We start from the raw sequence: 22,719 nt of genomic DNA on the forward strand, positions 1-22,719 counted from the left end.
TAATGTATTGACATTTACAATGAAGATAATCACAGGGTCCTTGATATTGTTTCTGAAGCATCTAAACATATTTTATGCAATGATAAATAACTACAAGCTGCTTCCTATGATGTACAAGAACACTGCATTCGATAGTGAAAAAAATACTTTAATTCTTTGTATAAGAACAATAACAACATTTTGAACTATGGGTTTAGTATTCAGATTTATTCAGACACATTTACTTGTTAAACCTACTGCATATTACTGACTATACAGTGTTGTTCTGTGATGGTGATAAATGCTGAACGTGTAGGTATAGAATTCGACACCATTCCGATCTCCGACTTGCAGGATTCAGGGTAAAACCCTGAGCATTATACAGTTTAATACAATACAGATCTAAGAAATGTGCCTACATACAATTCTCTTAAATACTGTTCTAATCATTCACAAGTGTGACCCCTGATCAAGTGATGGTACTGAGCTATGATGGTACTGAGCTCAGGAGTATCCAATCCAAAAATTTATTGTTGATGCATGTGTCATTTGATCTGTTCTAATAACGTGGACACCATATCGGAAAGCAGGACGCCTTCAAACCTTCACATCGGCTTCTTTTTCAGACCGAACACAGCGATGATGAGTATCAGCTCACACAGGCTAGGAATGACACTGTAAAAGAAAAAGAGAAAGGGATCTTTTGTACTCAATCTACACTCAGCACTAAAAAAGTGGTGTAACTAAACATTATGACATGATGCATCATGATGCAAATGCAAATTAGCATTCTATTAATTAGTCATTTAATGTAGTTATGCTCTTTGTATACCAAGGTCCCAATCGGTAAACCCCAATCAGTAAAAAAAAAAACAGACCATGGTCACATGATCGAGTCCATTCATAAAGATGCCTGCCTCAATACCTGGAATCAGCTGTACCTTTGAATTGACAGATAGCTCTGGATCACAAAATCCGACACACATTAAAGGTTATATAATTAGACAAATACAATAAATGTATTAAAAAGAGGACTTCGGAAGCTTTTACAGGACACCAGCGCAATGCCGCTGTGATCTACAGAGCACGAGAAAAAAGAAGCTGGATGCAGGCATTTTAGCTGACTTTGGAGCTCTATCTCTGGTTAAAAATGGTGCCTCTGGCTGTCATATGAAGTAATAATCCTTATTTGTTTCCGAAGTATACAACAAAAATGCACATTGTTCTACAAGTAGTATTTTCTGTGGAAAAAGTGTTTAGAATTATCTGTGAATCAAATTGAACTGAATTGTGCTAGCAGTATCGTGATCCAAATCGAATGGTACAATAAAATTTTTCAGTGACGTGTATTGCTCTTGCTGACCTGCAGAATGCAAAGATTATCCAGTAAACCCAGCATTCCCACTGCTGGAAGACGAAGAAAGATAAAGAGACGGATGCACTGCAGTGACACACCATAGCTGGAGAGACAAGCTCAGGAAAAAAATACCTCATTGCTAACTCATGGGAAACCACATATTCAGGTTATTTAAATTTCCAGGCAACCAACACATGATCTAACAATTGTTATAAAACACACAGTGTTTGTGCAGAAAATAGCGACGTTTGTTTGGAAAAAAGGCATGTATGTGCCTTTAGATGACATAAGTAAGGATACATAGCACTCCTTGGTTACTGTTGAACATCGAGACACCAGAGAAGAATCCAAACAATTCGATGGCGAATAGAAAGAGAGTTACCGATAGAGAAATAATCAACCTGAGAACAAATAAAGAACATATACCTTTACTTCTGCGGATAAAGATAAAACTTGTCACCATGGATTCAAGCTAACTAACATTATACAACCAAATAAGAAAGGTGGAGCAGACTGACATTATTTAAGGCATAAAACTAAATGAAATCAAGAAGCTGCCATATTTGAATACACGATAAAGCTTTTATTTTGCTACTATAACCGACCATATCTCCATCAGAAGAACTTAAGTCTGCCAGCCTATTAACATTTTGGCTCAACTATGGGTCAAAAAATACATTTGGCCCCAAAAATTCAAATTTTTTTTCTTAGTCTTTGCATGTTGAAACAGGGTCACCAAATACAAACAGTACTATAACTTGTAAGAGAAATGGTTCTGAACATCACCATGAACACTGCCTGTACTGCCACGTTGCCTATTTGTGGTGAATTCATTTTGAAGTCCAAACCTGCAACTCTTTTATTATCCATCCTGTCCTTGTTATTTACTTCATAGAGTGAGCAGAGGGGCAGCATGACCCCTGCCCCAATGGGTCTCAATTAGAGTGCAGTTCCAATTTTTGTCTATTATGTGCAATAAAAACTATGGATTTCAGTGGGGCAGTGACCATGGTGGCCCATGTTTGTGCAACATCTAGAATCAATGGAACACAACCTTATATGAGCTATACAGTTACATTATTAAATTGTTAGTATTTTTATTGACTTTTAAATCAACTGTCAATGAGAATGTTGTAAAGAATAACATTTGTTAAACTGCTGACAGACAGCATACGGTACCGCTCTGCGTTTCCAACCCCTATAGACGGGCTACCACTGAAATTCAATATTGTAATTTTACCGGTTGTCCTCGGTGGTGTATTGCTCCTCTGTGAAGTCCAGCGGTAAGCATGATTTCACATTGTTTCCCTGTAAAACACAGAAATGTTGCGCTCTGGGTTCCATTGATGAATTCATGTATGAAATATAACAACATGAAGAACATCAGCTCTGACAGTAGCTCCAGCTGCAAGGTATATAACAGGTGTATTCAGTAGCAATGGCTTACACAGGGTTTTTGTATAGGATTGGAAAATTTGTTTTTCTTTGATACAGTGACGTTTTCTGTGAGATGTTTATGCAGCATTTATAGGAAGGTGTCTCCAGTGTCGGTGGTTTGTAGTAGTCCTCCTTTTATATGTCTGCCACAGAAAAGTCTTTAGGATGGAGGCCATTAACTCTGAGGGGGGTCTTTTTCACAGAATGACTATATACCGTATAGCTGCTATATAAGTGTTTGATTATAAACTCATGAAAGTTCAACTTTCTTAAATAAATCTATATTGAAATCTCTATAGAAAAACATTTGGGGTCACATCAATCCCTATCATTGATCATCATCATCTTCTTCTTCTTCATATTTCGGCTGCTCCCATTAGGGGTCACCACAGCAGATCATCCGTCTCCATACCCCCCTGTCCTCTACATCTGCCTCTTTCAAATTAACTACCTGCATGTCTTCACTCACCACATCCATAAACCTCCTCTTTGGCCTTCCTCTTTTCCTCCTTCCTGACAGCTCCATCCTCAGCATTCTCCTACCGATATACCCCATGTCCCTCCATGTGTAATCCTCATATTTGATTTGGCACACGTTTACTGCTGGATGCCCTTCGTAACGCAACCCTCCCCATTTATCTGGGCTTGGGACCGGCACTAAGAGTGTCAGTAATTTGTGTCAGTAACTTAGTCGTGTGTGTGTGTGCGTTTACCCGGGACCAGAAGATGGTGATCACCATCACAAGGTGAGCGGTGAGGATGAGAAACCGAGCTGGGACAAGGCTGTTTATCACTGACATGTCCTAAAAATGTCCATGCTGGTAGAAAAAGCATGATGTATACAAATAACTCAAACCGAACATATACTCGGAAACAAAAACAAACTAAACTGAAGGGAGCTAGTGAACCTATTGCGAGTGAAAAGTTCAAAAAACACTTAGTATTTAACGGTTTTTAAAAGACACCTGCACGTTCCTTTTGTTTCTATGCAACAAAGTAGGTTATGTAACGGTATGAACATTTCCTTTGACCAAACATATTTATAAATGTACAGATGTTCCACTTTATTCGCATTGAAAAATCCCCTCTTAGCATGAAGGACAGCTTTAGACACTGTTGGTCTCCTGACAGTTTGTTTCTCCAAACATTCAGCTAAGATTTTCTTCTGACCTTGTGATATGCTTCATCCCAGTGAAGTTCAATGGGATTTAGGTGCAGTGACTGGACAGGTCGTTCCATGATAGATAACACTTCAGATCTTGGATGTACTCTTTGGCTCGTTATCTTGGTGTGTGGTGAATTCAGTTCCAGTTTCCTTTCACCCAGGAGAAGTCTCCAACCTTTCCTGCATCCCCAAACCAGTGGGCTTCCACCTCTATGTGTGACTGTAGGGGTGAGGAAGTCTGCTAACATCTTCTCTCCTGTTCTCCATCTTAGATTAGTTCTTATGTAAGAGCCAAAAAAGTCACAGAACTTTCTTCCAGTCATTCACTGTCCAGTTCTTTTGCATAGACACGAAAGGAACATGCATGTGTCCCAAAAACTATAAACTCACAGACATGGTATGGGATTTCCACAGTGGTTAAGATGTTACCAGACTAACCAGAAGGTCTTGAGCTCAAATAGATAGAAATACAATGAATTATAGACAATTATAATTATATGGAAACAATAACACAGACAAAGTGGAGCAGAAGTGCATGATAGTTACAGGCAAGAACAGGAGTATTAAGGAGACATCAGTGGTACATAGTGAGATATCAGTGTGAGAAAAGTGGATTTCTTACGAGGAGTAAGTTATGGTGCTCCTCTCCATGTAGTGAACTGACAGATAAAAATCTATGTAGATCTGAAACTCACCAGGTTAGATTGCAGTGGATTTTAAAGTTATACCTGTTTATCACTCCTTATCACATATAAAGTTTCTCTTACCAAGAGGATCAGGCGATAAGCGTCTCTCCTACACGTTACTACAGCAACACTGTTTTACTCGTTGTTAATGTGGTCGATGTGATCACTATCGCCACCTGCAGGACAGGAGAAAAGGGACGACTTAAAAGTATTGGGACGCCTGCCTTTTTCAGCCATATGTGGTTCTTTTTTAAACTTTTAGCACTAAGTTTGAAGACACACAATTGTCTTTGAATACGGTACCTCTTAACTCAAACATGTTCCAGCATGACAACGTTCTAGTGCGCAAAACCAGCTCCATGTGTGGATTGGTATGATCTCCTGCTATAGAGCTCCTTTGGGATGCATTGGAACACTGAATGCACCCCTTTTCACTTTACCTTCATCAATACCTGACTTTAGTAACACCCTTGTGGCTGAATGAGCACAAAACTCCACAAAATCTAGTGAAACATCTTCTCAGAAGAGTGGAGGTCACAATAAGAGATGCTTCCAAAGGACATACCAATCTTATGGTCATGTGTCCACAAAACGTTCTCCAAATAGTGTATTTTTGATCCGATTCCAAGTCATTTCGAAACCAATATAATTTCTTTTATGAAATGTTTTTTCTGTCATATTTTATCTTCGGTATAGTTTTTTAAAAGCCAAGAGAAGAGACATGACACGCAAGCGGAGCAGTACAAACCCATGAATTTATTCAAGAGGCAGCAAAAATACACTTTTCTGCTTATAAATTGCTTAAATATATATTAAATAAATGATATAAATTGCTAGGATTCAATTTGTTGCTAGGCAGATTTGAGAGGATACTGGGTGTTAGTCAGCGTTCTGTGATTGGTCCAAATAGACCTAGAATCTTATTGGCTGCTTGTTGCTAGGCAGATTTCTTCCGGGCTTTCTGTGATAGGTCTAAATACAAGTGAAAGCCGATTGCGTACTTGTTGCTAGGCAGATTCGCATGCATTAAGGTATATTTTAATAAGCTCTGGTCAAACTGCATCCACTAAGTGAAGTGTTTATTGTCCAAAAATTATATGTTTATAAAATACACCTTAATATATGCAAATCTGCCTAGCAACAAGTACCCAATCGGATTTTTACATGTATTTAGACCCATCACAGAAAGCCCTGAACAAATAGTGCTAATGAGTTCAAAAACAAATTGAAAATGGTTCCAATAACAGCCATTAAGCTGTTAATAACTACCAATAAGAGTTAATCTGCTAGAACTAGAACGGTACACTGTGTGAACAGGACACTGCACTTGGGAAGAAGACTGGACAGTGCTTGTCTGAGCCCAGGCATCATGTCATTTTCGCTCTTGCCATCTTCTCTCTCTGCCTCGATTGCGAACTCCACCTGCAGAAACTCGAGCGTACGCAGCTCCTTCAGCGCACGGCAACTGCGCAGCACCACCTTCTCCGTGAGTCTGCAACCCCGCAGTCGCAGGCAACGCAGTCCGACCAGTCGGTTGAGGCAGATCAGACCGGGATTGACCTCACGGCCACCAAGCGTTAGCCGTTCAAGCCCTGGCCATCCATCAGCCAGGGCCAGAGCGGTCATCTGCTGCCGGCTGAACCCCTCCAGCTCCAGGTGCGTGAGGTGCGTTAGCGCATGTGGGCTGGGCGCAGTGCAGCCCTTCAGTCCTGCCACAGTCACGCGCAACATGTCGCGCAGCTCCAGATGCCGCAGGCGCTCCCACGAGCTCAGGCTCTTTAAATGATGGTCCGTGAACGAGGGCACGTTGTCGAGAATTAGGGTTTCGAGAACGCTACCGCAGCTCGGAGATTCTTCTACGGGCTCGGTCTGCTCAGTTTGCGCTGGCTTTGCGGAATTATGGATAAAAAAGCCAGGAGGGACCTCGCAGCTGTGCAGTTCGAGTACCTGTGAAGTAAGCATGCACGAAAGCTTTTATTATGGACACCGGGGAAGTTTTACATTTTACTTGAGCGCTAAAACAGATCATAAATCCTATTTTATCACATGATTCCAAAATTCTTTGGGAATTGTTGACCCTGTGGCCCTTGTCAGGACATGCTATATGCTATATACCTGTAGGCTGGGAGGTAATAAGGAGCAGTTGTGCAGGCCGCGGAGGTCCGTACGAGTAAGAATGAGTCTGCGGAGTCGAGGGCATTTCGAGCTCAGAGTTTGTAGCCACGGCTCTGAGAGGAACGATCCTCCACGTGCACTCTGCAGCAACCCACGCAGGTGTAGAGTCCTTGCGCCGCGTCCCAGATACTGCCGCAGTAAGGTCCAGAGCACCCGCGAGCTCACCTAAAGCATGCACAAACACAAGCTTGTGAGTGGTAGCTCAGTGGTTAAGGTGCTGGGTTAATGATCGGAAGGTTGGGAGTTCAAGCCCCGGTATCGCCAAAGCTGCCACTCTTGGGCCCTTGAGCAAGGCCCTTAACCCTCTATGCTCCAGGGGTGAGAATTAAAAAAATAATAAATGAGAGCGCATCTTACCTGTTTCCATGTGGAAAGGTCCACAGTTCTCCAGAGTGTCTGGTCTTTGATTAAAGCTCTCCATCGCTTACACACTCTACACATCAAGACACAACCAAAGTCATACTCAATTTTCACCAAACTTAAAAAAAACCAAACAAACACTTGGCTGGGTGATGCCTTCAGATCAACATGCACATGGACAAATATTTATGCCTTATATTTATGTATGTTTTTTCTTACTGAAATAAAACTCAACATAGAACACAAAATATTCTTGTAAATGTTTTAAAGTAATTATGGTGTTTTAAATTACGGAAATCATCAGGACACCAAACAGAACTTTTGCTATGTTTCCACACGGACGGTTTTAATTGCCGGATGTGGGCATTATGGCGGTTTTGGTGCTTGAGCTTTGGAGCATCAGTATGTTTAGTGATTAAAAATTATGGAATTATTATAACAGTACTGTGTGTGTGTGTGTGTGTGTGTGTGTGTGTGTGTATACAGTACAGTACTGTCAAGTCAAGTTTATTTCTATAGCGCTTTTCACAACAGACATTGTGTATATATACATATGTATATATGCATTTACAAATGCATCATATATATTACATAATAGTATATAATTAATAAAAACTAATTTTTATATTCATGCTTTACTTGTAAATGTGAATACAGCTGTAGAAAATAAATTTTATTTACCAATTCTGAAATCTGAAAGCAAAAACGTTAACGACATATTTAAATATTATATTTCTTATTTTACCTTCCATTGCGAATAAGTTCCTTAACATTTAAATAGGATAAAATCTCGATAAGGATATTTTCAGGGAAAAAGTCCAGACTGCAAACTCTCATGTCGGCCATCTTAGTAAATAAAACGCCTCTGTGACCGGAAATAGATGCGGAAGTAATGAATTTGTTTATTGATTTCGAAGTCACAACATTAAACAACAAATCTTTGATCTAAATACGAACAGGCAACAAAATATAATTGGATGATTGCGTGTTTATGAATAATATTACTGTATTTTAGAAAAAGACACCAAAATAAAGAAACTGAGCACGAAGCGCATGCGCACTTGGAGAACCAGTCGCGCTGATCTCCACTCTGTTTTGTACCGGAAGTGTGTTGCGGATTTGGTTTGTCGATCAGCTATAGTGCAGCTTGTTTCTTCTGTGTTGACGCTGCGCGCTGTGACCGGGGAGCCTGTGACGGTCCTGCGGGGGATTTATATATCTATATTTATACTTAATTATATATGTATGCGTAAAAACAATGGCCGGTATTAAAGGTGAGCAAAAATGATGTAATATTTGGATTTTAATTGTTAATAAAAGCGTGGAGGCGCTGAACCAGGTGTGTCGGTTGAAGCTCTTTAGCTTGGTTGCTACGTGCCGCGGTTGCTACGCTAAACGCGCGAGTAGCATTACTATACAATAACAAAGATTTTCTTTTTATATATATATATTATATATAACATTTATGCACTTATAAGAGCGAGAATGTTATATTTAAGTCAGTTATAAAAAACAACCCGAAGGCTTTCATGATCAGCGCGTTCATGTGACTATCGCTATCGCTATAATCGAGCCTTTATTAATCCATTTATTATTAATATAAAGTAATACAATAAACGCAGGAATATTTAGGATTGACATATAAATGTATGTATAAGCATATATAAGGTCACGTTATTAATTAAATGTTTTACTAAGGCTTAAATTTATAGTAATATAAAAACAGGATCACAGACGGCAACCGGATTTACTTCGGCTTTTTCCGGCATTCCGGAAATAGCCGATCTGATAGACACTGTATAAATGGAAATACACTTAAAGCCTATTTACTGTATACACCGAACCAAATATAGTTTTAAAGTACATAGAAATAAAATATAATGCATTAGGGGAGATTGAGGGACAATTTAGTTTGATTCAAATCAATAAATCTAGTTAATATTATACGTGTTTGAATATTTTACTAAGGTTTAAATGTACTGTGATATAAACACAGACGGCAACCGGATTTACTTCGGCTTTTTCCGGCATTCCGGAAATAGCCGATCTGATAGATACTGTATAAATGGGAATGCTCTTGAAAAAGGGTGAAAAGCCTATTTACTCTACCTAGAGAACAAAATATAGTTTGACCCCTTTTTGTATGCTTTTACATCCGTATGACTGAAGGTCTGAAAAATAAATAAAATATCTCACGCATTTAGTGAGATTTGGCACAATTGGTTTGAGATTAGTGATTAAAAATGAATTAACGTACTTATTATGCACCTCTTTGCTTCTTTTTTTTTATTAAGTCGACCCTTTTTGTTTACATCGTGAAATGTAATAACAATACGCCGTCTTCCCAGTGTAAAAATGCTCCATTTAGTCAGCCTACATAATGTGAACAGGACTTCACAATACTACCGATCGCTATTTGATCCCCAGCCGGGAGGGCTCTCGGTTACGTCAGTGGTCATTTCAGGGTGATTTGCTGCAGAATCATGTGACGCATCATATGAGGGATGATACCATTTTCTTTTTTTAAACAAGTTTATCCTCTCCAGTTTGTACACCATGTCATGCAACGTCTGTATTGGCATTGATATATTTGCTAGTTTGTTGCATAGAAACAAAACATGCAGGTGTCTCTCAAAAATTGTAAAACTTCAAACACACTATTTCCAAAAGTATTGGGTCACCTGTTTATAAGTACGGTATGTAATTTTTAAGCATCCCATTCCACATTTAGTCCCAAGTTGCTCTTATAATTCCCTCCACTCTTCTGGGAAGATGTTCCAGTAGGTTTTGGAGTGTGCTTATGGATGTTTGTGTTCAGCCACAAGGGTATTTTTACGAAAGTCAGGTACTGATGTGTAGGTGAGGAGACCTGGGGTGCAGTCAGCGTTCACATTCATCCCAAGGTGTTCAGTAGGAATGAGATCAGAGCTCTATAGCAGGCCACTCAAGATCTTCCTCTCCAAGCATGTAAACCAGATCTACAAGAATCTCACTTTGTGCACAGGGGCAGTGCCATGCTGGAACAGGTTTGGGTTTCCAAGTTCCAAGTGAATGCAGTATTTTATTATAGCATCATCTAAAGACGTCTTATACAATCGAGTGCCTTCAGCTTTGTGGTAACAATTTGGGAAAAACACATATAGCAGGAACGGTCAGGTGACCCAATACTTTTGGAAATATAGTGTGGAATATACTTATAAGTTGAAATGATGGCGAAAAAAAACAAGCTATAGAATGTACAGTATCTCTACAAAACAAATTAAAAATACTATGGGTTGAGCATTTTAACAGTAAAGCCAGAGAGACAATTCAGCTTTCATGCCATCTTTTGAAAAGGTTGCCACATCTTTTTTTTTTCTGCCACAATCAATAAGGCTGATTCATGGTTTGTCGTAAAAAGCCCTAAGTCAACATTTTTAGAACGAGGCTTGAAATATTAGAATCCATAAAATATTGTTAGACACCTGACCAAACCACAAATGAACATTCGAGTAGACATATTATGCAAAGTTGTATATAAAAAACCTACAGTGAGCCAAACAGCTGTCGAGTCAGCATCCGGAATGATTGGTGCAGGTGTGTAACCAAAATTAGCTAACCGATACCGGCATTAAGCCCCACCCGCTTTCTCTATTTTGATATGATTTTAGGACTTTTCAGTTTCACAACCAGTTTGCGCTAATAATATTACTCCTTCCTGTACTTTCTTCAAACACAAATTGGTGGAAATGCTCGTTTTCCTGTGTGCGACAAATAGGCTGGCCAACGAATACAGCGGGGGAGGGGGGGCAATCCAAACTACCCTCTGGAATGCAATTGTCCGCCGTTTTTTCAGTTCCCCGCTAAGAACTTTAATTCCCACCTGCATTTTTTCCCCATTTCAAAAACTGAACATGTGACAACTTCCTTTAAGCTTTGTAGCCTATGGTCAGGTGATCGTCCTAAACAACTTCTCAGAAACCATTCACTGAGGCACCAAGGAGTCATTGCTGAGAGAAACAGCTACAATTGTATGATGACTGTATTTAGAATAAGGCAATTATTATATGTCCTATAAAACGGGCTAACAGTCTTGTTTCATCTCCATCTCCAGCCCTGATCAGCCTCTCCTTTGGAGGAGCCATTGGCCTCATGTTTTTGATGCTTGGCTGTGCCTTGCCTGTGTATAAGTAAGTTCTAAAATACTAATGCTTGAGAGCGTTTACAAATCCTGCTAGTAATAATGAAAGGATAAAAGTTGTAAGCGTTGTGTTATTGTTTCTCCACAGTGAATACTGGCCGCTCTTTCTTCTCTTCTTCTACATCCTGTCTCCTATCCCGTACTGCATCTCTCGGCGCGTGGTGGACGATACAGACTCGGCGAGTAACGCCTGCAAAGAACTGGCGATTTTCCTCACCACAGGGATCGTCGTGTCTGCCTTCGGACTGCCCATCATATTCGCACGTGCCAGCGTGGTAAACATGGCTGCTTTACGTTCACGTCACTATCGCTCAACTCAGGCACATGCTAACGATCAGTCACATGCACATGACCAATCAGAATCAAGCATTCAACAGCGCAGTACTAATAAGCTATAATCCTACACCATCGAGGTCTTGTCAGCATTGTGTGTGTTTAGCGTAAATTTGTCGCGTCAATAATTCCTTATTTTCGTGTACGCAGATCGCCTGGGGGGCCTGCGCCCTCGTCCTGACAGGAAACATCGTGATCTTCGGCACCATCCTGGGCTTCTTCCTCGTCTTCGGATCGAACGACGACTTCAGCTGGCAGCAGTGGTGAAGCGGAGAACTGTTTTTAATCGAAACCTACATCCTTCCCGTGGCGGTCGCCGCGGCAGTCCTTCTTGTCGTCTTTATTATTTATAGTGACTGGCCATCCGTGTTAAGAGGAAATCAGTGCAATAAGTTGTCACTGGGATCAGTTCGACCTCAGAAATCTCTTATTTTTGCTTTTTATTCTGTGCATTAGCAACGTTTTTTGTTTTTGTTTTTTTTTGCAGGCATGATCAATGCTTCTCTACAGAATGTAGAATGTATAATGCCAGGGGAAAAAAAGGCTAAAGTGGCTAGATAATTTCTCAAAGTCTGCGGTTAGACTGAATCGCGGACGATGTCATTCGCAGCGCATCTTTTAGATTAGCCTTTGACCCTGTGAATCTGCCATGTAATATTTAAAAATCGCCTTTTTGCGTAACACGGGTTTAGTTCCAATTTACGCAGGTATAAATGCACTGTCTGCCGGCACAATTGCTTTATAGCTAGCACGGTTTCACTGCAACTTTCACTGCTGTTTTGTGAATAATTTCGCAATTTTGACATCGCCAAGTCTCCGAAAAGGGTGTTTTGAGATAAAAAAAAAATAATGGGGGCCAAAACAAGACAAAGTTGTGTACAGGAGCTACAGGCACTAAGGGCTGACAAGTAACGGAGCGCCGACTAGCATCAGGTTAACCATCTTCTGAAATCACCACTTTAACTTCAAATGGCGTCATTAAAACAAAGACTACTTTGTTGTGTTGATGTATTTACATATTTGTATATAATATACAATAATGATTAAGCGATCTTGCCCCAAAATAGCTGCCCGCTACAATTTTCAGCTCTGAGGTAACTTCAAAATTGGTTCAAATAAAGTAATTATTTACTTTACTGCACAGTTATGATGCTAATCCTTCTAGTCTGAATGTAGTGCACTGGAGCTGTAAGGAAGCTTAGCAAAGATTAGCAACTCTTAGCCGAGTCATCAGACCCGTTTCAAACAGCGTCATGTAGTAGCATTAGCGCCTACGCTATTTTATCCAGTTCTTAAGAGAGTCTGTATTTACAAATTGTAATATAATGTATATGATTTATAAGATCAAGTGAACTTGTTTTAAAATGGCCACCCTCTATAGTATATAGCTGTGTGGTTACTTGGTGATTTAATATCCACAAAGGTTAGCATGATGCTATTCCCTCCAATTTAATCAAGTGCACTGGAGCTGTGAGAAAGATTTGCACTGCGCTGGCTGTAAACATAAAGGGGATCTGTATTTACAAATTTTTAAGTAATATACAATATAAGATTAAACAAAGTTGCTCCAAAATGGCCGCCGCTACAGTTTTCAGCTGTGAGGTAACTTTGTGTCTGCAAGAAAGTCTGTTTAAGATCACAATTGGTTAAAAACATAATGGTTTACTTCATTAAACGGTTATCATAATGCTAATCATTCTCGTCTAATTGTAGTGCACTGGAGCTGTGAGGAAGATTAGCATCGCGTTAGCTCATGAATTGTGTTCATCGATCCGTGAGGAAGATTAGCAGTGTGCTAGCTGTAGATTGTAAGATACCAGCATTTGCAACAAACTGCATTAGCACGTAATGCTGTTTTTGTATAGACGTAAAGAAAGTCTGCATCTAGAAATTTTAATATTGAAAGAAAAGCAAGGGATATTCTCTCAAAATGTCTGCCCGCTATAGTTCATGTGTTAAGTGGTAAAAAAAAAAAAAGTTCTTGACTGCAGCATGATTTCATTCCATCTAACCTAAATGTAGTTCACCAGAGCTGTGAGGAAGTTTAGCACCGCGTTAGCTTTTATTTGAGCATGTTTTCGTAGCACTAGCACGTTAGCTGTTTCATTTAGTTCTAAACAGAGTCTGTATTTAGAAATTCGAATATTGAAATAAGTAAATGTTTCAAGATGGCCGCCGCTATCATTTTTTAGCTGTGAGGTCATTTTGTTTCAAGGTTAATGTTTAAAAAAAAAAAAAAGAAGAAGAAAACATATTAGCCCAATGCTAATTTTTCTAGTCTGGAAGTTTGACTTGAGAAAAAAAAAGTAAAATAAAATCACAGACTCGCTTCAGTACGTTCATACTCGCCATGTATGTGCGTTTTAAATCTTAATGTAGTAAATGGGAATAAAACAAACACTGAGGTAAAAAAAAATTAGCATGATGCTAATTATCCTATTCTAAATGTTTGCGTGGGATAGAGAGTAGCATTACGTTGTTGTTCAAGTGTGAGGTATCTTTGTGTCTTATACAATTAGTGATTCCATACACAGTTTAGCACGACGCTAATCCTTCTAGTCTAAATGTAGCATTCACCTGAGGTGTAAAAGATTAGCATTACGCTAGCTGCACGGTATTTACACGCGTACTATAATGAGCACATACAGAGAAAATGGCTTAAACCCAGAGCTAAGCGTGGTGATTTCGGCATTCCCAAAGCTTTATGCTAATCTTGTTAGCTTTATTAGCCTTGTAGCTCTTGTGCAAACGGTAAAGAGAACCCGGATGCTGATCGTGAATTTGGGGGTTTTAGAGTTGAGTTTCTTTTTAATTTCACTGTTGTTTAAATTTTGTATTTTTGTTTAGTAGCACTGACATATTTGTTACATTTATTCAGACGTTTGACATAATTTATTTTCCATATCTGTAAGAAGCTGACAGCTGATTGATAACTTATTGTATTTATTTATATGCCATTTGTCCTACAGTAAGGTTGAGTGTTACATTTCATATATCCGCCAAAGTGTACTAGCGTTCGACGACCAAGAACTCCTTTTATTCACGCTAGAAATGGACACGATGCTAATGGGTCATTCTTATTGTGCGTCTTTCGAGGGAAGGTATTGGTGGGAATAAAATCAGTTCTTGGTCTCAAGGCTTTTCAACCCAAAATAAAAAATTGATTTGGGGTCAATTTATTAGCAACATGAAGAAAAAGAAACAAAAAAAAGAAGGAATTCACACATTTCTAGTTGATCCAAAGCACTGTAAATGTTTCATTTCGCATCCTTTGCTTGGTTAAGTTATATCTAGGTCTCGTATGCTGTTTAGAGCTAAAAACATTGTTGTCATTGAAATTTTTTTTTCTTTTCTTTTTTCTTTTTCTTTTTTTTTTTTTATTAAATAAATGCCATTTTTTAAGCAAATACTCCACTTTTTTTGTTTTAGAAAATGTACAAAAATGAATTCAACTTGAGACCTGAGCTTCAGGGTTCTTTAATTCCACAGAAGCTCATGATCACAGAGCTGTGTAGAGTAATAGAGTATCTCAGGAAAATGGGAGCTCTGATACACTATTTCCAAAAGTATTCACTCACCCATCCAAATCATTGAATTTAGGTGTTCCGATCACTTCCATGGTAACAGGTGTATAAAATCAAACACCTGGCCATGGCTTCTACCAACATTTGTGAAAGATCGGGTCAATCTCAGGAGCTCGGTGAATTCCAGCATGGTACCGTGAGAGGATCCAGTAATTAGAGAGTCATTAGTTAGTGGTATTATAACAAGGTGGAAGCGATTGGGAACAACTGCAACGTTTAGAGCGCATAGTGGTCGCAAACTTTCTGCAGGAGCATTAGCTACAGACCCCCAAACTTCATGTGGCCTTTGGATTAGCTCAAGAACAGTGCTGAGAGCTTCATGGAATGGGTTTCAAGCTGCTATCAAGCCTTACATCACCAAGTGCAATGCAAAGCATCGGATGCAGTGGTGTAAATCATGCCACCACTGGACTCTAGAGCAGTTAGAGTGGAGTGTCCGATTCACTGTGCTGCAATTCGATGGATGAGTCTGGGGTTTGGCGGTTGCCTGGAAAACGGTACCCATCTGACTGCATTGTGCCAAGTGTAAAGTTTGGTGGAGGGGGATTATGATGCGGGGGTTGTTTTTCAGGAGTTTGGCTTCGGCCCCTTGGTTCCACTGAAAAGACTCTTAATGTTTGAGCAAACCAAGACATTTTGGACAATTTCATGCTCCCGACTTTGTGTGAACAGTTTGGGGATGGCCCGTTCCTGTTCCGACGTGACTGCGCACCAGTGCTCAAAGCAAATCCATAAAAACATGGATAAGTGAGTTTGTTGTGGAAGAGTTCTGACCTCAACCTGATGTCTTCTCATCCAACATCATAGTCTGACCTCACAAATGCGCTTCTGAAGAACGGTCAAAAACCGCCATTAAAACACTCCTAAATCTTACGGTCCCAAAACCCTATGATTTGAGATTTGGATTTTACTCAAGTTCAGTTGCAAACAGGGGAAGCGAAGGCAGACGAGCGAATAATTTTGGCGATATAGTGTATGTGTAGAATATGATTACAGTGCGATGCTTTTAATGTGTTTAGCGCCATTTCGGTTTTTGTGAAAAGCTTCCGTACCAGATCGGAATTTAGACCCCGAGTCCTAAATTATGGAGTCTTAAGGTATTCCCTGTTGGGTTCGAGAATGTGCAGCAAGTAAAGAAAGCGACATGTACCTGCTAGCTATAGCAGGCCCGTGCGTGCGTCTAAACCACTCGCTACATAAAACTCAGGATATCTTCAGGCAAATGCTATTTTTTTTTCTTTGTTTTTTAAACCCAGTGCTTATAAACGTTAAAGCATTGGCGTAGGGGTGTGAGAGAATTCCATGAGCCTCAAGGCATCATGAGCGCCATCTGGAGCTTGCTCTTTTGCCCTCTGGAGTAAGAAGGGCGAGTGTGCGAGGGAACATAGGAAGAAGAGATCCAGAGAAGAAAGAAGCGCAGGGTGATGAGGAGGTTTTTCCGAGTGCAGAGAGATGAAGATTGCAGCCAGATCCAGTATCTCACAGCCAAGTGCAACCGTCTGGCACAGGAGAAAGGTAAGTCAGAGCAAAGTCAATGAAAAATTTGTACATTGAAAGTTTATTTTCAGGTACAAAAACCTGAGAATAACAACAAAATATTTGCTAGAAAATATATAGCAAAGTAAGGATAGGCGTAAATAACTCTTATTGCTAAATAGATGATTTTTAATGCTTATCAATTTGAAGCAGATGTACACTAATTAAAAGTGAATAGAATTAATAGAAATCAAGTATGCACCTTTATATATATTTATATACAGTACAGACCAAAAGTTTGGACAGACCTTCTCATTCAAAGAGTTTTCTTTATTTTCATGACTATGAAAATTGTAGATTCACACTGAAGGCATCAAAACTATGAATTAACACATGTGGAATTATATACATAACAAAAAAGTGTGAAACAACTGAAAAATGTCATATTGTAGGTTCTTCAAAGTAGCCACCTTTTGCTTTGATTACTGCTTTGCACACTCTTGGCATTCTCTTGATGAGCTTCAAGAGGTAGTCACCTGAAATGGTCTTCCAACAGTCTTGAAGGAGTTCCCCGAGAGATGCTTGGCACTTGTTGGCCCTTTTGCCTTCACTCTGCGGTCCAGCTCACCCCTAAACCATCTCGATTGGGTTCAGGTCCGGTGACTGTGGAGGCCAGGTCATCTGGCGCAGCACCCCATCACTCTCCTTCTTGGTCAAATAGCCCTTGATGCCTCCAGTGTAACTCTACAATTTTTTATAGTCATGAAAATAAAGAAAACTCTTTGAATGAGAAGGTGTGTCCAAACTTTTGGTCTGTACTGTATATATATATATATATATATATATATATATATATATATATATATATATATATATATATACACATACACACACACAATGCAGTAAATACATAATTATGTCTACTGGATTTAATGTTTCCTCATTAATATTGCATGACTAATGTTCTCTAACTGTATATACACTAATATAAGAAATCTAATGTACACTGTTCAGCTTTACATAGTGAACGTTAGCATTTTCCCTTCAAGGCAGAACGCTGCTGCATGAGAAGTCATGAGCCTGATGCCTTTGACAGAACAAACAGACGCTCTTTCCCTGCCAAATATGTTAACCCTTCTTTAACCCATCCATACCACACACAACGCTACACCTTTCTTTCACGTCTTAAGGATCTGATCATTTCTGATCAAACTGACCACAAAACGTAAAACCGTACAACAGTTATGAAAGCAGCGAGGCAAAGGTCTGGCTCGGCGTGACCTCTATTTAATACGAAACAGCTTTTTTTCCTAAACTAAATAGACCACATTCCTGCCATGTTTTCTGTTAGTCTGGTCAGTTAGATCTATTTCACTGGACTATTTCACAGTCAGTTAGTCTGGTTGACTGGTCAAAGTAAAAAAATAAACCATATGTTAACCATCTGTTTCCTGCAATCCTTTAGTTTAATCAACTCACTAAATCCACATATTGCTCTCTGGCATGGGACTGACACATTGCTATCTCCATTTCGAGTACTAACTATATGTGGATTGTAGGCATTGTGGACATCACACACATATCCCCTTACCATCCAGTTCAAGTCAAGAGATTCAGTGTACATTTACATTAAACATCAGACTGAAGGGAATATATGATCTTTAGGACTGCAGCATGGAAACATGCTGACTCCTATGAATTTCACATACAACCCATACAAAGTGGTGCAAAACAAAAAAAAAAACATAGCATGTTGGTGGAAATGCTTTGTTGAAAAATGAGGTCTAGGGAAAATGACCGGTTCTGTTTGAGCTGCCAGGAATTATATACTACCTCGAATAATCACTCTTCACATTAGACCATTTTAGTGATTTTTCGATTCTTGTTCATCAAAATGTTAATTTCGTTCCTTGAATCACCTTCATAGCATATATGGGATTGATGTGACAAAAGAACGAATGACTCATGTGGTCACTGATGGTCTCTCAATCAATCCAAAGCCTCATGACTCTCAACGACTGATACCGATGCCTCCATGTCCCGTACGATTCCCGAATGCTATGTGCTATCAGCAGTGTGTGTGACCGACCAGTGAGTGATTTTGCAATTGTGTGTGTAGCAGCGTTGGAGAGAGAGTGCCTGTTATCCAGAGAGAGAGTGCGGGTCCTGCAGCTGGAGTTGGAAACGGTGTGTTTGCAGCTCCGACAGAATGAAAACACCATCCAGGAGCTTCTCGAAAAACTCCATCACCAACAGGTGACGTGAATCCTGATTTTGGTACAAAGTTTTCTATACAATGTATGGACAAAAGTTTGTGGACACCAGAGCATACGATTGGTGTGGGGCCTGGGGTGCAGTGAGCATTGGTTAATTCAGTGGGTTGAATTGTTCAGTAGGTAACTCTATAGAAGGAGATCTTCCACTCCAACCCATGTAAAGCATTTCTTCATGGAGCTGTCTTTCTGCACATGGGCATTGTCAGTCTGGATCAGGTTTAAGTCTCTTAGTTCAAGTGAAGAGTTCCTGACTGCCTCCAACAGTTTTGAGAACCACATATGGCTGGAAAAATCAGGTGTCCCAATACTTTTGTGTGTATAGTGCATGTGAAAGCCAGAATTCAAAATCGTATAAGACCGCAGCTTTACTGATGCGTGTAAACAGCGTCACTGCCGAGTTTGGACTTGTTCCGCTCAATAAATGTAGGCAGTCAGTTGGAGATTCATATCTACAGGCGTCAAGCCGCATTTCATTATGCGTTTATGTGCTCAAAAGGGAACGATGGCAATTCTTTTTATACGAGTGTGTATGTTCTTAAGGAAAAAACAAGGTGTGTGTGTGTTTTTTACGCATGTAGAATGTCGTAAACACGAGCGACACGGCTCTGTTAAGTGTTCACTTGGAGTCGATAAGCTCAGAGCTGCAATACATACAGTCCACTGAGAAGCAGCTAATGGGCTTTGTGGACCAGCTCCATCAGGAGGCCCAGCAAGCAACCAAAAAGGCACAGGGCCTGGAGGCGCAGCTCCAACAGGAGGCCCGGCTTCATGCCGAGCATACAGAAAACCTGGAGAAAGAGCTGGAGAGGTACCAGTTTTTAAAAAAATGTAATCCTCTCGTTCCTCTTTAGACAGTTTAATCGATTGATTGAGTTTATATTTTTATGATGATCAATTGTGTGCATTTGTCATTTACGTTTGTGTTTGTGTAGTAACACAAAACGCACTTATTGCTCTGTGTGATCTTATTCCGTTTGGTCAGTAAATCGAATGCCATTGAGGAGCTGAAGAAGGCCCAGGATGCATTGCAGCAGGAGCTAAGCGAGCAAAATACTGCTCATCAGAAGACGGTGCTGGAACTGCAGTGTGAAAACTCAGCCAGCATACACAAACTCAGAGAGATGGCTGAGCAAGTCGAGTGGTTGTGTGATCAACAGCGCAACTGGATATCCTGCATTAAAAGGTGTGTGTGTGTGTGTGTGTGTGTGTGTGTGTGTGTGTGTGTGTGTGTGTGTAAACAATGATGAAGTCCAGAGACTTTCTTGCATATTTTGTGTGTGTGTGTGTGTATGTAGGTTTAAGGACTGCCTGAATGATGAAAAGGAGGCCCTGGTTCTTCAGGTGAACAGGTTACAGGAAGAATTGCTGGATCTCCGAAAGAACTCAGAGTCTGAAACGATCGGTGAAGAAGACGCAGAACCTAAAATCCATTGCAGCAGGTAACGCACCACCAATTTCTTTCAAATTCGAACAAGAAAAGAGGAAGAATATATAGATTTTTTAATATTAGCTCATTGTTTCTAGATGGGACCTAGATGCCATGTTGGATCTGCAGGTAGAGGCAGACAAGTGGAAAGGAAGATACCAGGAACTCTTTAGCAAATTCACATCATACCAGGTACACACACACACACACATATGCAAACACCTTTTTCACAATAATGTGCGACACAAAATAAGTCATTATTCAAGTTGATATTAAATATTTGGGCTTCAGGTGGACTGTCATGAGGATGAGGACCCAAAACCTCCATGAAGTCTGGATACTTACATCATGCACAGTGTCGACTACTGCACAAGGGAAAACCCCCAAACTAGGGACATTTAATAAAACAATTATTGCACATACATTTATAATAGTACTGTTCTTTGGTTGGCTTTTATTAATTCCCCCAATAAAGACAGATCATTTATCAAATTTATGATACTTGTAAACTTCACTACCATGTAAACACCTCAAAGACCAGAATGCTTTGAGAATGTTGATGCAGAAGTATAGAGAAGGTCAGAAGGAGTTGCATTGTGTGTTTGTGGATTTAGAAGCGTAAGACAGGGTGCCGAGAGAGGAGTTGTGGTATTGTATGAGAAACTACAATGGGTGTGGCAGAGAAGTATGTGAGGGTGGTGCAGGACATGTATGAAGACAGTGTGACAGCAGTGAAGTGTGCAGTGGGAATGACAGACTGGTTCAAGGTTAAGGTTGGACTGCATCAAGGATCGGCTCTGAGCCCTTTCCTGTTTGTAGTGGTGATGGACAGGTTGACGGATGAGGTCAGACAGGAGTCTTCATAGACTATGATGTTTGCGGATGATATTGTGATTTGTGGTGAGGTGGAGAAGGTGGAGGAGTTCAGGTACCTGGGGTCAACAGTGCAAAGTAATGGAGAGTGTGTTAGGGAAGTAAAGAAAAGAGTGCAGGCAGGGTGGAGTGGGTGGAGAAGAGTGGCAGGAGTGATTTGTGATAGAAGAGTATCTGCAAGAGTGAAAGGGAAAGTTTATAATACTGTGGTGAGACCTGAGATGTTGTATGGTTTAGAGACAGTGGCATTGAGTAAAAGACAGAAGGTGGAGCTGGAGGTAGCAGAGCTGAAGATGTTAAGGTTTTCGTTGGGAGTGACGACAATGGACAAGATTAGAAATGAGTTTATTAGAGGGACAGCGCATGTAGGATGTTTTGGAGACAAGTTGAGGGAGGCGAGATTGAGATGGTTTGGACATGTGCAGAGGAGGGACATGGGGTATATCTGTAGGAGAATGATGAGGATGGAGCCACCAGAAAGGAGGAATAGAGGAAGGCCAAGGAGGAGGTTTATTTGAAAACATTTTAAAGCATGTCACTACTTTACAAACGTTGTAAAGTTTCTTAAGTCACTACTTGACACATCAGTGCTTTGTGCTTCACTATTTCACACACCTCACTACACTTCATGACACACTTCTCCTAACCTAAACAATTTTTTATATTTGCACATTAAATTATAAGCAAAACTTTTAAATGAACATTCACCACACCACCACACACACTCACACACTATTTACACCCAATCACCCAGGACATACTGCACTACGTATCACCTGACACACCCCTGTTTCCTGTCTGCTTAAAACTGCACCCAGAATTACAGCAGTGTATATACACACACACACACACACACACACACACACACACACACACACACACACACACACACGCACATCATTATACTGAAAATTCCATTCCCAGGTGAATGGACGGACACACACTTACACATACCCCACACATCACACTACGTTAATGAAGGTATTTCCAGGTGCTAAAATCCAACCATGAATTTTATTACTCTTTAGCATGAATAACGATTGCTAGACTATTTTATTATTAGTGCATAGTTTAGGGGCACGTCGTACTGCGTTGTAAAATAAATTTGAGCTCGCAACCATTTACACATCAGCACTCGGGCAGGAAATCTTGCTAGCCAATGATCTACGAGCTCCTAAATATACATTTATGGCTGTTTTACTGTTGTTACAATGGTGGTCTGTTGCTATAGGCACACACACACACACACACCGTCTCACAGCTTTCCATTTGTGTCGTCTGAGCATCAGCAGACTGTATATTTACTCCCTAAACATATGGGAGATACCGTTAACATATTGTTACTTGTCATGGGATTAGGGACAGGAATTATAACCTCGGATGCAAGTTTGTTAGCAGTCATTGATCAAATC

General features: G+C 40.1%; 4 protein-coding genes across 5 annotated transcripts; 2 read left to right on the plus strand and 2 right to left on the minus strand.

Annotated features, from left to right (window-relative positions):
• Positions 1-132: 132 nt before the first annotated feature.
• On the minus strand, positions 133-4,790 carry tmem107 (transmembrane protein 107). 2 transcript variants are annotated; one of them, XM_046865495.1, is made up of 7 exons: positions 4,706-4,790; positions 4,561-4,622; positions 3,487-3,591; positions 2,577-2,644; positions 1,637-1,737; positions 1,343-1,439; positions 133-654 (listed from the first exon to the last, which is right to left on the minus strand). In XM_046865495.1, the coding sequence occupies exons 3-7, from the start codon at positions 3,571-3,573 to the stop codon at positions 585-587; spliced, it is 423 nt and encodes a 140-aa protein (XP_046721451.1). In that variant the 5' UTR covers positions 3,574-3,591; positions 4,561-4,622; positions 4,706-4,790; the 3' UTR covers positions 133-584. The 2 variants fall into 2 exon arrangements, with proteins under 2 accessions (XP_046721451.1, XP_046721450.1); XM_046865494.1 differs by lacking the exon at positions 4,561-4,622.
• Positions 4,791-5,358: 568 nt separating this feature from the next.
• LOC124396980 (F-box/LRR-repeat protein 12-like) lies at positions 5,359-8,224 on the minus strand. Its single transcript, XM_046866397.1, has 4 exons — positions 7,905-8,224; positions 7,157-7,232; positions 6,740-6,964; positions 5,359-6,571 (listed from the first exon to the last, which is right to left on the minus strand). Exons 1-4 carry the CDS (start codon positions 8,003-8,005, stop codon positions 5,903-5,905), a joined length of 1,071 nt encoding a protein of 356 aa, XP_046722353.1. The 5' UTR covers positions 8,006-8,224; the 3' UTR covers positions 5,359-5,902.
• A 51-nt stretch (positions 8,225-8,275) lies between these two features.
• Positions 8,276-15,074, plus strand: leprotl1 (leptin receptor overlapping transcript like 1). The gene is made up of 4 exons (XM_046866398.1): positions 8,276-8,433; positions 11,253-11,328; positions 11,428-11,614; positions 11,823-15,074. Exons 1-4 carry the CDS (start codon positions 8,418-8,420, stop codon positions 11,937-11,939), a joined length of 396 nt encoding a protein of 131 aa, XP_046722354.1. The 5' UTR covers positions 8,276-8,417; the 3' UTR covers positions 11,940-15,074.
• A 1,540-nt stretch (positions 15,075-16,614) lies between these two features.
• On the plus strand, positions 16,615-20,882 carry LOC124397222 (protein FAM184A). Its single transcript, XM_046866742.1, has 7 exons — positions 16,615-16,771; positions 18,852-18,988; positions 19,587-19,816; positions 19,991-20,191; positions 20,304-20,447; positions 20,533-20,626; positions 20,726-20,882. Exons 1-7 carry the CDS (start codon positions 16,681-16,683, stop codon positions 20,762-20,764), a joined length of 936 nt encoding a protein of 311 aa, XP_046722698.1. The 5' UTR covers positions 16,615-16,680; the 3' UTR covers positions 20,765-20,882.
• Positions 20,883-22,719: the final 1,837 nt, after the last annotated feature.

The sequence above is a fragment of the Silurus meridionalis genome, chromosome 14, assembly GCF_014805685.1.
Source record: "Silurus meridionalis isolate SWU-2019-XX chromosome 14, ASM1480568v1, whole genome shotgun sequence".
Lineage (NCBI taxonomy): Eukaryota > Metazoa > Chordata > Actinopteri > Siluriformes > Siluridae > Silurus > Silurus meridionalis.

Excerpts from the sequence above, each read along its gene's own strand:
- tmem107 (XM_046865494.1), bottom strand. The coding sequence starts at position 3,573 with ATGTCAGTGATAAACAGCCTTGTCCCAGCTCGGTTTCTCATCCTCACC. Across the intron at positions 1,738-2,576 it reads TACACCACCGAGGACAACCG|GTTGATTATTTCTCTATCGG; the intron begins GTAAAATTACAA and ends ATTTGTTCTCAG. Across the intron at positions 1,440-1,636 it reads CAGTAACCAAGGAGTGCTAT|CTATGGTGTGTCACTGCAGT; the intron begins GTATCCTTACTT and ends TTGTCTCTCCAG.
- LOC124396980 (XM_046866397.1), bottom strand. The coding sequence starts at position 8,005 with ATGGCCGACATGAGAGTTTGCAGTCTGGACTTTTTCCCTGAAAATATC. Across the intron at positions 7,233-7,904 it reads GAACTTATTCGCAATGGAAG|AGTGTGTAAGCGATGGAGAG; the intron begins GTAAAATAAGAA and ends CTTGATGTGTAG. Across the intron at positions 6,965-7,156 it reads ACCTTTCCACATGGAAACAG|GTGAGCTCGCGGGTGCTCTG; the intron begins GTAAGATGCGCT and ends TGCATGCTTTAG.
- leprotl1 (XM_046866398.1), top strand. Across the intron at positions 11,329-11,427 it reads TGTGCCTTGCCTGTGTATAA|TGAATACTGGCCGCTCTTTC; the intron begins GTAAGTTCTAAA and ends GTTTCTCCACAG. Across the intron at positions 11,615-11,822 it reads TATTCGCACGTGCCAGCGTG|ATCGCCTGGGGGGCCTGCGC; the intron begins GTAAACATGGCT and ends TCGTGTACGCAG.
- LOC124397222 (XM_046866742.1), top strand. The coding sequence starts at position 16,681 with ATGAGGAGGTTTTTCCGAGTGCAGAGAGATGAAGATTGCAGCCAGATC. Across the intron at positions 16,772-18,851 it reads CCGTCTGGCACAGGAGAAAG|CAGCGTTGGAGAGAGAGTGC; the intron begins GTAAGTCAGAGC and ends TTGTGTGTGTAG. Across the intron at positions 20,627-20,725 it reads GCAAATTCACATCATACCAG|GTGGACTGTCATGAGGATGA; the intron begins GTACACACACAC and ends TTTGGGCTTCAG.